The 16,828-nt window shown below is 39.6% G+C and overlaps 1 protein-coding gene across 1 annotated transcript; it reads right to left on the bottom strand.

The window, feature by feature from the left end:
* Positions 1-1,202: 1,202 nt before the first annotated feature.
* On the bottom strand, positions 1,203-9,542 carry gal (galanin/GMAP prepropeptide; the record flags this gene model as incomplete). The annotated part of the gene is made up of 6 exons (XM_083917001.1): positions 1,203-1,264; positions 2,091-2,162; positions 2,494-2,580; positions 6,183-6,254; positions 8,525-8,579; positions 9,462-9,542. The coding sequence occupies 6 exons, from the start codon at positions 9,540-9,542 to the stop codon at positions 1,203-1,205; spliced, it is 429 nt and encodes a 142-aa protein (XP_083773127.1).
* Between the last annotated feature and the right edge of the window lie 7,286 nt (positions 9,543-16,828).

Genomic DNA, 16,828 nt, shown 5'->3' with positions numbered 1-16,828 from the left:
ACAAAATGGTAAACTGGTTTATGGAAGCTTAAATCTTTTTGATGTTGCAGATTTCAGTTCATGCCGTAGTCGTTTCACCCATCCACAACCCTTTCTTATGTGAACTTACTTCCTTGTTTCTTCCTGTGATAATTACTACGGCCACTAGGGGGCACCACCTAACAACAAAGCTGCTTGCACAAACAAATAACTGCTTGCACAAACTGTATACAGCTGTCTTTTGTCCGGGTTATTTAACTCCTTTTTGAGCTTTAATGGAATTCAGGATGTCCTCAAATAGTTTGTGATATTTGTCAGAGAAAAATGTGAAGTGATTGATGGTTACACGTCAAAAAAGGTCTAACTTCTTCAAGGTGTGCCGCAAGGATCTATTCTTTGCCCATTACTTTTTTGAAATTGACGTTGCTGCCCTGCCTACATATTGCATAGATATCGTTTTTGATGTTCTAGATAATATTCCTTTTCGAACCTGATGATAAACCCAAAGTGTGAAGAGAATCTACGGTAATTTCAAGTACATCATAATATTCAAATGTCAACAACGCATAAAATTAAAGATAATATCGTAACATACTGTAAGTACTCATGTTTCATGTTTTCAAACAAAAGTGCTATATCCAGGACTATTCTCCATTAATGGAATAGCAAAGATAATCTTGTTGTTGTTGGTGCTCCTTCTCTAAACAGACCAATAAAGTAACTTGTACCACCTCACTGTTGAATTTAGACATTTTACAGCATAATAAACAAGGTAAAGCATACTTGTTTTGTGTTTTTGCTCAATTGCAGCTGAAATCTAAATGATTAGCATTGTGACTGATGCAACAAACAAAATTCAATTTGCCCATAGAGTCAAGTGCCATTTATTATTTTTTTTATTTCACTCCATTCTCTTAAATCAGATGATAGTATATTAAGATGATAATACAGTGTTGGTTTCTGATTACCAAGATCCACCAACAGTCAGCAGACACTCACTGACCTTTGGTGGATAAAAAGTTTTATTTACACAAGGACAGCAAGATCAGATATTTGTATTTGGGGACAATATATCTCAAAGAGTTAAATCAGATCTCTGGTAGCAGGACAAATCCAGCATCAGCATGTGAGTGTGGCTATGGTGACATTAAGGGCAGTGAGAGCCTAGACAGCAGAAACATAGACTTTTGGAGATGGAGATGAACTGCAGAGAGGCAGAAATGTTAGGGATTGGCCAGTTCGTCTGATGTCACAGAGGAAGGCAGGCTGTCCAAGGCTCCCATCTCTGTACACACACACACACACACACACACACGGAGAGAGCATAATTACACAAAATCCTCAAATATATCATATACTTCCAAACCTATCAATATCTACCAAACGTGGCAATATTTACTGTATATACTGTATATATACCTGTTTATATATATACATTTGATATTTGTGCCTATAGATGGCAGTTAGTCGGTCAGTCTAACAGCTCTGATTTTACACATAATAGGCAGATTGTATTTTTCTGAGCTCATTAATGCAAAGGGCATAAGTGTGTAAAGGGCATCAGTGTGTTTTGCTTTGTTCATGTTTGTTTTCTTTGCTGCCTTGCTTGATATACACTGGAGATCAAAATTAGAGAACAAATTATTAATACTTGATTTAAACCCCATAGCGAATCTCTGGAAAATCTTTGTCAACAAAGTAATGTGTAAGAAACCCACTACAGTTAGTGAACTGTGGAAGAGACTGAGTCAGAACGGACCAAGATCAAACCAGAGCAAGTCATTTAAAGCTGTGGCCTCTACACTTCCTGTTCATTTTTAATCCTATAGCCCTAAGAAGTTTAAATCTTCTCTTTTGACATAATGGTTACTTATTTTGCTCACTGTTTTTTTTTCACAAAATAAAGGTTTTTGTTGAAGTGCCATGGTTATTTAAATAGAACATGCTAGTACAGCATTGGTATAGCCACAGTAGATATTCTATATAATTCTGAACAATAAAAAATCTACTCTTGATGTCTTTTTTCCCTTAACACTCTGTGGGCTGAATACTGTAGCAGGGCCGCAGTCTTCTGACATCGGTCCTCACTACAACAGAGACGACGAGCCTACCTTTAAGCTTTAGATACGACAGGAAGTCAATGACAGTGTGGATGATGTCTCCATCTGCTATTCTCAGGGCACCTGTTGAGGCAAAGCAACAAAGTGCATCCAGCTATCACGACATCTGAAGTCAAAAGTGCACTGTAATGTTTGACAGGAGCTGTTGGGAAAATTAATACCTCCGATACCAAGATGTCTTCATACAAGGAAGTTAAAGCATCTTAAAATTGTCTTCAACATTTGACAACAGCCGACATGTGAGCTGAACCACACTCAACCAAACAACATTTCTGAAAATCTAGCCCCTGCAGAGGTTGCTAGGGTGTCACTAACAAAGTGACAGAGTTTTAACAACAGATAGAGGAAGAGCATCCTGTTTCTGTGTGTTTCTGTGAGTGTGAGACAGACAGACCTGTTCTGAAGTCCTCCTCCTGGCCCATGTCCCTCTTGCCAGCCAGACCCGGCTTGTCTCCTAGTGTCCTGTGTCCATCTATTCCATCTGGACAATGAGGAGTGATCACAATCCATACAGTTATACAAACTGCAGACGGGTCAACTGAACATTTGATTCCAATGGTTTGCAGCCCTAAGCTCAATTCACTTAAAATGCTGAAAACTTCAACTGCAGTTCGACTTGATAAAAGTATCGCAGTTGTTCAAGTTAAAGCTCTTTTTTCACGCTTCATTTTTCAAGCTGCTCCAGGTTTTTCCATATTTCTGCTGTGGATGAAATTCTTTTTAACTTAGCTTGGACTGGAAATATCTCTTGACAAAAGAACATCGATTTGAGTTTACCAAACTTGAACTATTGCGTCATACTTTAACATAACAGCACACACATTTCCTAAATATCCCACTGTTTCAGAAGCATTGTACATTAGACACCCATACATACACAGTGTGCGCATGGCACGCGTCTAACTAATTCTGTAAGAAGAAGATCTAAAGGACATTGTTGTACACTTGTTTAATTCAGCATGGTATTTGGTTTGTAATTGTTTGATTCAATTTCCAAACTTTTACGGACCACCTGCAGGGCTTGGCTCATGGAATTGCAGTAACATATATTTGACCAACAGAAGCACACATCTAAAACTGGATGGACTGCAGTTTTAACACACAAGGAATTGCATTAAAATAATAAGGATGGAATTCAAATGAATAAAAAAATGGACAAGCAAAGTGATCATCAGCTCTCACCCTGTGACTCTACGGATAGTGAGATAGTTAAAAGTCCCCATGAGTTCAACAATTATACTTTTTAAAAAAAAGCATAGTCAAGGACGTTTCCTGATCGTCATCTCTGTGTCCAAACAACGATGGGAACCGAAATGTCCTTGCTGAATTTGTACATTGTGAGCAACATTTAAAATCTTAATTATTTGCTATTCATGCCTATATTTATTTTATTTTGTATTGTTACATCTTTATACAAATAACTAATATGTATTTGTCTTGCGCAAAAACAAAGCAGGGAGATGGCAGACCTGAATATAAAATATAAAGCTTCAGCTTGTCTTTTTCATCATGCAACAGACATGAAATGGCTCCAAAACAGGATTTAAAGATTCTTAGACCTGTGACTCTCCTTTATAATGTGATATACTCCAAACTGGGACTCACATACAATCTTCAGTCTGTTTGCTAAAATTCATAAAAATTTACATTCACGGAAATCTCTAACTTCCCTGTTTTCTTTGACTTTGCAGCGTTACTCACCAGTCTTCTTTCAAATATGTGTCCTTATCACTTTTTAAGTTCACACACTTGTGACTTGGTACACAGCTTTTCATTATGAGTGTTTAATGTGGTTAAAGAAGAGGGCATTAAGTGGCTGCGAGTGTTTGACTCATCTTGTGGGCTTCCTCATTAACTAAAGTAGTGCTTGAGCTGCTGCCCCCTGGTCTGTGTGTGTGTGTGTGTGTGTGTGTGTGTGTGTGTGTGTGTGTGTGTGTGTGTGTGTGTGTGTGTGTGTGTGTGTGTGTGTGTGTGTGTGTGTGTTAGTGTGTGTGTGTGTGTGTGTGTGTGTGTGTGTGTGTGTGTGTGTGTGTGTGTGTGTGTGTGTGTGTGTGTGTGTTGAAGCCAATTAAAATGCATGACATTGGAGTGAACACAAGGAGGGGGAAATAATGTGTTTTAATGGTTTTGTGTTTCAAGTATATACTGCTCCTCCTGTCTCTATGGTCTCCTTTGGTCTTTACATTTAATATTATAAAGTATATCCATCCATGCCACATGTTTTATTATGAGAATTATTATGTAGTATGTCTGTAGCACATAAACTAATGGTTTTAACATGCCCATTCAAAAAACACTTCTTGTCAATGTCAATTAGGATGTTTTTCTCACATTCTTATAACGCAAAATTACAGCATCGCCAATTAAAATACCACTTCTAAATAGTAGTGAAAAATTCACTCCAGTTTTACAATTACTATCTGTTTTTGTTTCCGTGCTGTGGTGAAGAATATTTCAGGCATTTCGAAATAGCTAAATTAAGCATTAAAACGTCCTTTCAGCATCAAAATGAACCAACAGAAGCTGACGTACACACATTAGTTATGCAGTGAGCTTGCATACCCCACACACTTGTGAGCGCAGGTAAAAAGGTTGCTGACCATGTACGAAGTGCTATAAGTCCAAGACAGTATTTAGCTTTGCACAAAGACTTGGAGCAGAAAAGCTAGCTCCATGTAAACAGTCTTATTTACTTCTTATACCTTATTAAACGTGTTTAAAGGTGCTGTACTTAAAAAGAAAGACGCCTCTGCACTCAAGGTGGGGATCCATTTGATGTATATGAAGTTGATGGACCCCATTCATTTCTACGGAGAGCCCATTGCACATTGGATTCAGCCTAGCAAGTTGACTGACTGTTACCAGCATATCTGAATTTGCATAAACGCGACTGGACCTCATCCTTTGAACCAGGGTCGCATCAATCAAGCAGTCAGACTAGGCTGCGCTGTTCAAATATGAATCAAATTATTCCATGGCATATTTATTGCTTTAAATGTCTTCAGAAACACATTTTAGTGTACCGTTCACTAATACAATTTGTATTTTGTGACCCAGCTGCCATGTTCAATACATTTGATCCAAAACTGCTGCCCTGCCGGAGCAGACCGCTCTCGAAACTACGATCAGTTATTCTTTTTATCTGTAAAATGAGAACATTTGTGACCCCGCCGCCATGTTGAAAATAGTCAAGCCAAGGGTTCCAACTTGTCTTTCCGTTAGTTTGACCGACTTGGTGGATCACCACCATTACATGCACTAACATGCACGCGTGGCCAGACTGGCCAACAAAACACTACCATTAATATCAAGTACAGCTCCATTAAAATGAGAAATATAAGAGCATGACATAAAGGTCGAAATTACTAAATTACAAGCTACATGATATAATGCCATATCATGTTGATAGAAGGTGGACGTGAGCTGCTAGTACCTGCTCAGTTAGGCTTTCCTGGACCAGCAGTATCTCATAGTGGTCACACAAAGTCGAAACTCATATTGCTCTTCTACTCTGGGTAAAAAGTAACAAGCATGTTTCCAAAAATCCTCAGCTGTTTTCTATATGAATGGTTTGAAATAGCTCCGAGGTCAATTTCTGGATTTTTTTTCAGTATATAACGTAACCACACGCAACCCAATGACCAAAAAGCCATCATGTTTATGAGATATCATAATTTCTGTTAATTATGAAACCTCCTTTTCAATTTTCATGGAAACAAAAATCCCGTATCAACACTAAAGAATCAACTCAGCTAATAAGTGACAATTTAATCCAGTGTACTGGCTGGTAATGAGAAGTTTTTCTGCTCCTCCAATTCTATCGACATGACGTAAACGCAGTGTAGTCCCACTTTGCCACGCCCTTCTTTACCTGACAGACACTCATAGGAGATCAATATGAATTTGCTTTGCTTATAGCACAAAGAGAAATACAAGGTTTGGATGCATAAGCACAGACAGCAGTAGGATGACAGACGTCTTTCCTTTATGAGCGACAGAAGCAGCTAAGAGGCGGGATGTTTGGACAGAGCAATTCCTGGCCTGACACCAAGGCCCTGCAGCGGCCGTATGTTTCTATCTTACATTGAGTGACCAGCTCGTCTCTGCCTCTGGCACTGGGAGAATCCTTTATCTGAATTAGGTGATCAATACGACCTGAAACACAGGATGAGGCAGGAGCAACCTTTACCTGGGCTTCACACACACACACACACACACACACACAAAGGGGCCCCACAAATTGCTGAGAACACACACACACGTCGATACCCAGTGTTGACGATAATGACTCTATCTCTTTAAATTATAATAAATGCGCTGACACAGTGGAGACAGTGTGCAAGTACAGAAGAAAGAAGAAACAGAACAACATTGATTCACAGAAGATGAGCTTGTTGTAAGCCGTGTTACATATGGGCAAAATTTTCAAAAAGTTCAGGTGATCCTTAAAAACCCTGCAAGCAGTTTAAAGAGATTTTTGGTTAAAGTTTGTCATTTTGGGAGATGTTGAATTTCTTTCCGGACTAAGGCAGGTTGATTAACTCGGCCGACCGTCGCCTTAGTTTTTTGTGACTGCTGAAACAGTTCGAAATTGTTAATTTGTTTTTTTCAACATCGGGTTTGTAATATTTCTTTCTTGCCGCTGGCTGAATTGTGATTACACTAAAACTGTACAGTACACTGCTATCTGCTTGTGTTGTTTAGTCCGACATCTTGAACACACACAATCTCAACAACCTCGCGTGAGTCTGTGACGTTACATGAGACTACGGTGTCCCTTAGGGGACTGTCAGAATGTTACACGGTTGTGTAGTTATTGCGCTAAATGGCTAATTAGCATCTTGAATCTACCCTGTTGGTCTTCCTGCAGTAGCAGCACTGGTCATCGGCTGTAGTCTTTGGGCAAGACATAGACAACATGAGCGTACGCAACAGTCAGCGTTCGTCCCCACTAGTTCCTTGAAGTCGGCTTGGAGTGTCCCTCTCTTTCCTGTCCATTAAATGTGAAGCTACAGCCAGCAGTCGGTTAGATTAGCTTAGGAAAAAAGACTGAAAATGGGGAAACGGCTAGCCTAGAGGAGTCTGGAGTTTATTCCTGTCCAAAGGAATAAATCCCTGCGCCAACATGTCTTTTTTTTGGATGGACACAACAGAGAGAATGGATATGAACTTGTGGTGGACAGACACGAGCCGGGGTTGATGCTAATGTTGGTCTGTGTTTCCTGTAGGTGTGAAAGCTTTGTAAGGTGAAAATATGTAAATGTGAACAGAAAATATCTTTCCGCCAGCGTCGTTTATGTTATTAATCCCGCATGTGCCTCTCTCCTGCGTGATCTGCTGTGACTTTGATCGTAACTCTGCTAAAGGCAATATCGCCACACTAAGTTGCCTCAAAACATTGTCAATGCATCAATTTTATACAATTTCTATGTTTTTAAGCTTGATACAGGATAAGTGCCTTCCAAGCCCCATTTATTGTACTGATCTTTTTTTAAAAAGCATCATGCATCCCTCCTGGCTCTCCCTTTGGTAAAGGCATTCGTTATTTCATCCCTAAAAGGTGGTAAAATTGTTGTTTCATATGATTTATCACGAAACCCTCCAAACTTTCTTCCATCTACTAATAGGCAGTTAGGTGCTAAATGGTTTTAGCTACTGACATTTGACCACGGCCTGGATTTTAAATTATGTGAATCTTTTGTGTTTGAACAGATCGAAACAACTCAACACCAGATGCTGCCTGAGCACACAGAGGCACAATGATGCAGCCATAGAACCATTACATTTTAACAGCAGCACATGGACGTGAGTGTTAAAAAATCAGGTGAGTCATTTCTACAAACACTGGTCAAGAGGTCAGCACTCCAATAACACTGACAGCCAAGATAGTATTATGAACAATGACGGTTATTCAGTGCTCATAGCAGGTTAGTAAAGATAATCGAAGTACACCGAGCCCGTACGACTGGACAGTGGTATCTGCCTGATGTCCATTATACTGCTCTGACATAAGCTTTCAAAAAAAAAGGTTAGAAAAGATGTGAAAAAAAGTAACTTGATCTCAAATATGACGAGGGCCAAACATTCCCCAATATTAACCAAAATAATACAACATTAGGTTAATCATTAAACAAGGACGGTGTGTTAGGAACACTGTTAATTATGTTTCATGACAGAGAAATGTTTTGAATATGTTGGAAGCACAGGTGATTGATGATTGATGGTGATTGTTTTCAACTGTGATGTCCCAAAATACATTTCCAGGTGTGTCGAAGTGAGATTTGGGGGTAACGCGTGTGTGTGTGTGTGTGTGTGTGTGTGTGTGTGTGTGTGTGTGTGTGTGTGTGTGTGTGTGTGTGTGTGTGTGTGTGTGCGTGTGTGTGTGTGTGTGTGTGTGTGTGTGTGTGTGTGCAGTCTGTACTTACGGGGACCTAACAGGTAGCCTGCACTGTTCAGTGTCCAACCACGTTTCTCCTTCCCCTGCAAGGTCCACAAACACACAATGATCAGATGAAGGACAAAAAAACACGTTTACTCTTGTGTTTTTAATGAAAAAGTATATAAAATATTTTCATATTCAGTGTACATTTGAAGATGAATTAAAGTAATAAATGAACTCCTCCTCTATCTCTTTTACACTTTGCATGTAGCCTACCATTGTTCTGCCACACCTTTTACAGACATCTCCACACACACAAACACACACATACACTGGTTAAAGCCAGAGTGTGTATTATTCTAGACTAACCACGATCCCTGGCAAAGGTATTCAGATTTCAGTTTATTTTATTGTCCTAGGTTTTGGTGTATTCTTCTGCCTACTTCTGACATCTTTGCACCAGTAAACCTGGTTCTGGTGGCAAGTTAAACAGAATAACATCACATTACAACATCCATGCCATTGACCAGTTCAGAGAAACCACTGAATGTAGGCTCCACTTTGTACTTCTAGCACCTATACATTCATTTTTGGGGCCCAAACATGTGACAAACGGATGGATTTGCCTCTTTACACTGTACAATCACAACTGTGCTGACATACACTGTGGATATATCAAGCACATATACACACCTATTTCTCTGTCATACAGTTTACCGCACAAACCACTATATAACCAATCTACAGCATTTTGATATTTATACCTACAAACCTTGTGGTATTTCCCTCTTAATATTCCATCATTTTTTCTCTTGAATCTCAAATATTTTATATCTAGGCGTTTTTTATATTGTTATATAGTCAATTTGTCTCGTTTAAATTGTTGTTTTTTTAATATCTCTGAATAAGTTAGTATCTGATTGTAAACGCAACACACACTCAAACAATAAATCTGTGTGGAATCTTGAATTTGAACAGCTTACCGCAATGACCAAGCCGATGGTCTCAGAGAGAGTTGCGCAAAGGATGAGCGACGCGCAAAAAATCCCAAAGCACCTCTGCATCTGAGGGACAGGAGAACATAACGCATCGGCATCAACAGAGAAGGATTTGGACGAACATCACCAGAGAACACAACTTTCTCCTGCACCATGAGTCGAACTTTCCCAGAGAATAAAAAGAAAGAAACTAAAGGAGTAACTTACCTTTGATGTGATCTGTTCCACTCTGAAGTCAGCAGCAGGACTTGTTTGTTGTGTGTTCGTGTGCGTGTGCGTGCGTGTGTGTGCGTAAAGCTCAGTGGTTCGGATGAAATGAGGACTCCATCCACCTTTTATGTCATTCGGGTCCGGCCCCGCTGCTGTCAGCCCGCGTCAGCAGCCCCCTCCCGCAGACTGGAGGGCAGGTCACGAACACGACGTATAATGAAATTCAATAATATCTTATAATATGCCATCATCCGATTTTTCTGTGTCGCCCTCGGAGACATGGGATTGAATTTAAAAAGGGGGGTAAGTAGGTCTGCGCCATTCTTCTGTCCTAATGTGATATGTGACTTTAGTCCAGCTTCATGTGGATCCTCATTAAAACATGTTCTTCGGGGCGGACGGTGCACACCGGTTAGAGCAGCCCCCCGTATGTAAAGAGGTTGAAGGTCCTCGGCCGCCGGTTCGACTCCGACTTGCGCCCCTTTGCTGCATGTCTCCCCCTCTCTCTCCCACCCCATTTCCCGTCTGTCCTATACAATAAAGCCTTGAAATCTGCCAAAAAAATATAGTTCTTGTCAGTGAGCATCACAGATTCTATGGCTTGTTTTGTTGCTTTCATTTGCTTTGATGTAGATTTTATTGAGCATTTGATATAACATGTTCTAAATGACAGTTTGATAACATCATTTTAAACGATACTTGATACCTCTTTTGATACCAAAATTTGGCAAATAATAACATATTGGACACAATGCTGGTGCAGAAAAAGTCCCTGAACACATACCAACACAGGTTATTTTCCCTATTGCTTTATCTGTGCAGCCTTGGGTTGAAAATCTGATTGTTTATCTGCTTTTTTTATTCCTTCAGTACTCTCAAATTACCAATAGATACTATCAGGTGTGGATATCGTATTGTTTTGAAACATGGTATTTGAAAGTATTGAGTAGTTTTGACAACCCTAAAAGTGTAATTCCAGCGCAAAATCATCCCATGGTCTTTTTTCTGTACTTACATACTGTACATCAAATATGCCATCGAGACAGTTTGTGTATATGTGTGTGTGTGTGTGTGTGTGTGTGTGTGTGTGTGTGTGTGTGTGTGTGTGTGTGTGTGTGTGTGTGTGTGTGTGTGTGTGTGTGTGTATGAACTATTAACAGAGAAATCCTGGAGAGTCGCTAACAGCTAGTTAATAGTTGTGTCACGATAAAAAAAACTGTCTCCATGGTTTATTTGATGAGTTTAAGTGCCGAAAAAGACCATGGGATGATTCTGCACTGGAATTACACTTTAACTTCAACAGTTGTAACAGTAGACCAATAGTAATGCTCTATAACAACAATGGGAAATAATAGCAAAACCCTATGGCTATCGTAGGCCTAAAGTTACACATGTCTAAGTCCAGGGCAAGTGGTTTACAAAGAAAGGCCTGCAGATTCAGGACCATCAAAGCCCATGGAGATCCATTTTTGGCTTGTCTCGTACAGGTAGACACACATTTCAGAAAGAATAAATATGTAGCTGGAGCCCCTGGCTTCAGTTTTCTCTCTTTTTTAAAATGAAGATCCAACTCTATGAAAGTGACCCATGCAGCCAACACTTCAGTAGATCATGGACAGAACAGACTGAGGGAGCCCATGTGAGCCCAGATGGTCAATGGATGGAGGCTGTGGTTCAGCACCATGGACAGAGTCCAAGCTATTTCTCCATGAAAGGGGCCTGAAGCTGTGCCATCCACTGCTCTATACATAACAACACTCCATAGTGGATTCCATAGTGAGCAGTACATTTCACTGACACATGTAGTGTCCCATGACGTTCATTTTCACATCTATAAAATCCAAACCCGTGGGAAATGTATTTATTATTGTATTTTATTTAACAGGGACAGTGAATATTAATAAACATTTCTGTAAATATACCAGATTAAGCCAGAAGGCTACTTTTCATTTGCAGTCCCTGGTCAGATGTAACAATAGGTCCCCTAAAAGGCAAATAACAAGAAGGGTTAAAAAAAACAAAAAACACATTAACTAAGATAAGAACAACACTTTCTGATAAAACATTAATCATATGTAACTACATATCCTGTAAGTATTCAATAGTTTAAGGCATAAAATACATAAAGTATGCAGGACAAACAGGAGTCAGTGTCAGACAAATACAAATAGAGGAAAGAAGCGTACACTCGATGGACGCAACATGTTTGGTTCCATTGTAGGAGCCTTTGAGGGCAGAGAATGAATTTCACATTCAAACAAAATTAGAGAAAAAAAAAAGACACAGAGAGCCAGTATAGTGCAATATAGTGATTTCAAGAGACTGGTCTCCTAAAAGTACACACCTGTACAACTAAACTGCATTCTTAATTAATGTTTATAAGAGATGTTCTTTCTCCTGGATTAGAAATGTTTCTGATGTATTATAACATTGGCAAAGAAGCAGAGCGTGGATGGACCTGAAGCTTACATTCAATGATTCCTCCTGTGACAGCTCCCACCTGTCACTCAAAGCTGCCACACCCTTAATTATGAAGAGCTTTAAGCCTTGATCAAATTTAAACAACAATCAATTTTAATCTTGTAGGTTGGATTTTGGATTTTTTTAACTAACAGGAGAGAGAAAGTAATGGTGAATGAAGTTCTATCTGGTCAGCGTTACAGCTCCACAGGCTTCCCACAAGGATTTGTACGTTCACCGCTTCTGTTTACACAAACATGTGCAAGAGCAAATATCAAAATAGGACAATTATTAAGTATGCAGATGATTCTGTGATTGTGAGTCTGCTCCAGAAAAATCAAAGAGGCCGTGGCCCTATAGTTGATGACTTTGTGCATTGGTGTGAAGAGTCACATCTTGAACTTAGTATATCCAAAACAAAGGATATGTTCATTGAGTTTAGAAAACAAACCCACACACACACACGATGCCACAACCATAAAGGGTCAGTCAGTAGAATCTGTGGAATCCTACAAATACCTTGGGACTGTTACTGATTTTAGACTGAACTTTGTAGCTGTGTGTAAAAAAGGACAACATCGTTTGCACTGTTATAGAAATCTGTCCTCTTTTCATATCGACAAAACCATGATGACGCTCTTTTATAATGATCTCACTGAATCCATTTTACCCCTTTCTTTGGTGTCATTGTTCGGAAGCCTCACTGTGAAGAAGAGGAACTCCTTGAACCAAATAGTGAAATGGTCAGGTGAGCTGATGGAGGAGTCCAAGCTGAACCCCTCGTCCCTGTATACCAAACAGTTACAGTGATTAGTTATAGGTCGGTTTGTTTTTAATCTCATCGTTTTATTCTCATTTTACAGAACAGTTTTTTATTTATTTTATTTACTTTCTAAACTTTATAGTATGTAGGAATATTTTTCATTATTTGTTTTTATTTCATACTTTCATTTTATGGATTGCAGCACTTTGTCGATTCTAATCTGTTCCTTGTTTTATGCTTTATGTCTTGTTATTATTGTTCATATGGTGATGGATGTCTCCACTCTTGATTGCGAAACTAGTTTACCCTTGGGTATCAATAAAGTAGCCTGAACCTGAAGCTGAAACAGGTGAGTTGTAAAAAGTCAACCCCATACAGTTGTCATGAATGGAGAAATCAGCTACAGTATAGAGACCATAAACCTTTTTTGCTATGCTGTAAACATGCTTATTGCTTTTTTAAGATTATTGTCCTTTTTTTTCTATATTAGTCCAGCTGAAGAGTGACAGGACAGAAGGAAGAGAGAGGAGGAGACACGCCGCAAAGGGCCACAGGTTGAATTCAAACGGGCCACTGCCAAGGTCTGAGCCTATAAATGGCGCACACTCTTCCTGGTGAGCTAAAGACCCCAATGAGCTACTGTGATCTGGACAAACCCTTTTAAAGTGAAGAATAATTGTGTTATTTCAGATACATCTACAAGGGCTTCTCAGCCCTGTTAACTGCTATTTGATGAGATGATCCTCTAAATACCTGTGAGAAGATTTCTGTTGGGATTTTAATTTGGTATGATTTAATAAACCTTTCATTTTTGCAATGTAAGTGAACCATACAACAGCAGCTTCCTCGTCCTTTAGCAGGACTGAAAAGCATCATCACGATTACACTGTGGCGCATACAGACTAAAATGAAACAATGTTTCATCTCAGTGAGGCTCCAGTAGAGCCTACTGGTGAAGCTTTCAGATTCCCTGGACACCACGTTTGGAGCTAATCTGGCCATGATACTAATAATCCATTTTAATAACATTCTGTTATTTTTTGGTCCTCAGGCACATCTCTGCAAAGCAAACACACAACACATTCACACACAATTACCTAGCCCTTGAAATGAGGCAAATTATGGGGTGCTTCAATGGGTCCTAGCAGAGGCCCAATAAGCACAATCAACTGTACATTAGGACACATCGCTGTAACTGAGGGAAAAAGGTTGTCCAGATGGACCCGTTAGGCGAAGTTGAATGGCATGTGTTAATTGACAGTGGAAATGTGAGAAGAGGTAACAGTGCTGAGAGCGATGCCTGTGGGTTATCCTGAGTAACCCGGACATTGTTTTCTGGAAATAAATCATTTTCAAAGCAGTGGAGTAGATATAAATATCACTAGAGAGCAGTGGAAAGTGTGTTTTTTGTGATGCGTGTACACTGATCTGTTTTGAGAGTGTAGAGTTTTGAGATTGAAGTTGTTTTTTGTGTAAATAAAATGCTTAATTTTCTTTTTAACAGCAGCATTGTAACTTATCTGATCGTTAACACAATGATCCTTTTGAAAATGACAAGAGAATCGTGCCTTAACTCCCTGATGGACCCTAAAGTTTGCAAGAAAGAGGCGATTGAAGACCTGGTTGAACGGGATGGTTCTTAAGTATTCACAATTAATTAGAAAAATATATGAAACAAGAAAATATTGAATTTGAGTCAGCTAATCTGCTTCATCAGCACTGTGAGGACGTGGTGAGATAATGTTTGATTGACAGTGCTGGTTAGATAAACAAACCCCAAATCATCCACAATCAGACACTACCATCAGACAGATTCCATTTCAAATGTTGCTTTATTGGGATTCCAACATCAGTGAGAGGAATACAGACAAAAACACAAATACAGAAATCTTGTGATGACTGTGGTCCAACAGACTGAGTTTGCCACTAACATGGCTAAAAACCTGAATTTGTAGAGACAGGATCAGTTAGAGCTCTCTGACCAACTTAGAACTTGGACTGGATGGTAGGCTTCATATGTAAGCCTGTGTCAAGTTTCAGCTTGAGTTTCCATTGTTTCCAGCTCTGCATGTGCGCTAATCAGAAAGAGAGATCAAAACTCCCACTATATTTGTATGTCGATAGGTGCCTGACATATTTAATAAGTAGAGCTAATGCATCCCCATTATTCAATAAGATTTGATTGACAGTGCTGGCTAAATAAAGAAATATTACCTAGCCTGGTATCACCAGACGGATTTGCAAATGTGTATTAGACTGGAACCTCTCAGTTCATTTTAGATTTCCAAAGGGCACTATCAATGGTTCAGAAAAAAAAATGCTTCTGGATGCAATTTAATATTGACAGAGTGCAACGAGTCATAGGCAGAACTCCAGTGCATTCGGTAATCGACTTGTATCAACTGCCTCTCAACATGTAAAACAGTCTTTTTTAATAAACTCTGGGTTCCCTAAATAAGTTGTTGGTGCTTCGTTTTATGTGTAAGGGCTGTTACCATGCTACTGCAGAGGTTTGGTGTTATTTTGAGCAGTGTTAGTGGTTAAAAAAGCCATTTTAGAAGGTTCAGCGCTCTGAGCTACTCAGTGTTAGCCATGTCTGGCTGTTAGCGACTGTTCGGGATTTCTCTGTTAATAGTCGATCAATGAAAATAAACTGTCTCGATAGTGTATATTCATGCAAAAAAGACCACGCGATGCTTTGAGCCGGAATTACACTTTAATCCATGGATATATAGATAGATAGATAGATAGATAGATAACAGCCTTCAGTAACAGTAACATTGAACTGTTTTGTTTTTTTCATAGTTACATTCAAACCCATTCAGAAGCCCAGAGCAAGAAAAACACACATTTGTTAAACATGTTTGTTAGAGGACAACGGATATATTAGATTTTACATCATCCCTGCGGTGGTCCAAATAAACGCTTGTTAGCGGAGAAGTCATTTCATACTTCATACTCTCCCCCCTCACTCTGTGCTGACACACTTCACACACTGACCTGCGGAGTGGCCCCAACCTGCCTGTGTGGATTTACTGTTACTGACTGTAATGATGGTCATTGGTATCAGAGATGATGGTGGGCATTACCACAGAGTCAGGGCGCCTGATGAGGAAGCAGAGACACAGGGAGACACAATACAAAGATGTCAGGCCCGGGCAGGAAAGAGGACTCAGATGCGGAGGTTCGCAGATCGAAACTGAATTTATTTCTTGAAGTCAAGAACGTGGCACAGAGCCAAAAAGGCCACAAACAAAAAATCACTCCGCACAGGAGGAACAAACAAATATCGATGATTACAGAACAAAGTACAAAAAAAAGTTGCTCCTTCCAGGAGGAAAAAACAACGGAGAGAAGAGCAATCAAAGAGGTTAAACTTACTATGAGCAAACAGGGAATACAAACACCTGAGTGTGGAAACAAAGATCTCAATGGCATGAACAAGGCTGTGGAAAAGCGCTGAAAAACATTCGACACGAGGTACAAAATAATCAGGCACAGAACAGGGGAAAAGACACAGACTTTATACAGATGAGGGAAGGGGAACCACAGGTGGAAACAACCGGGAATCAGGGAATGACGTCAGACCGGTGACACAAGAGGAAGAGCAAGTGACCTGGAACGAGAGGAGAATTATCTTTCAAAATAAAACAGGAAATTCACAAGACAAAAACCCAAAGACAGGACAGACCTCACCGTGGCGTGACGAAAGAGAAATAGAATGGAATGTAACATGGCAAACAAGAGGCGAAAGAACAGAAAAAAAGGGAGTGAAATGAGAACAAAGAAGAGAGAGCAGAATAGGTGTAAGAGAGATGAGAGGATGATGAAAGATAGAGCTGGTAGTAATTCACTGTTGGTTCAACATCATTCCATCCATTGTTGATATAAACAATCATTTGTGTAGATTTAGAAATGG

Source organism: Echiichthys vipera (genome assembly GCF_963691815.1).
Source record: "Echiichthys vipera genome assembly, chromosome: 7".
In the NCBI taxonomy this organism is placed as follows: Eukaryota; Metazoa; Chordata; class Actinopteri; order Perciformes; family Trachinidae; genus Echiichthys; species Echiichthys vipera.
The sequence above is the reverse complement of the archived record's forward strand: the minus strand, read 5'-3'. Positions and strand labels throughout refer to the sequence as shown.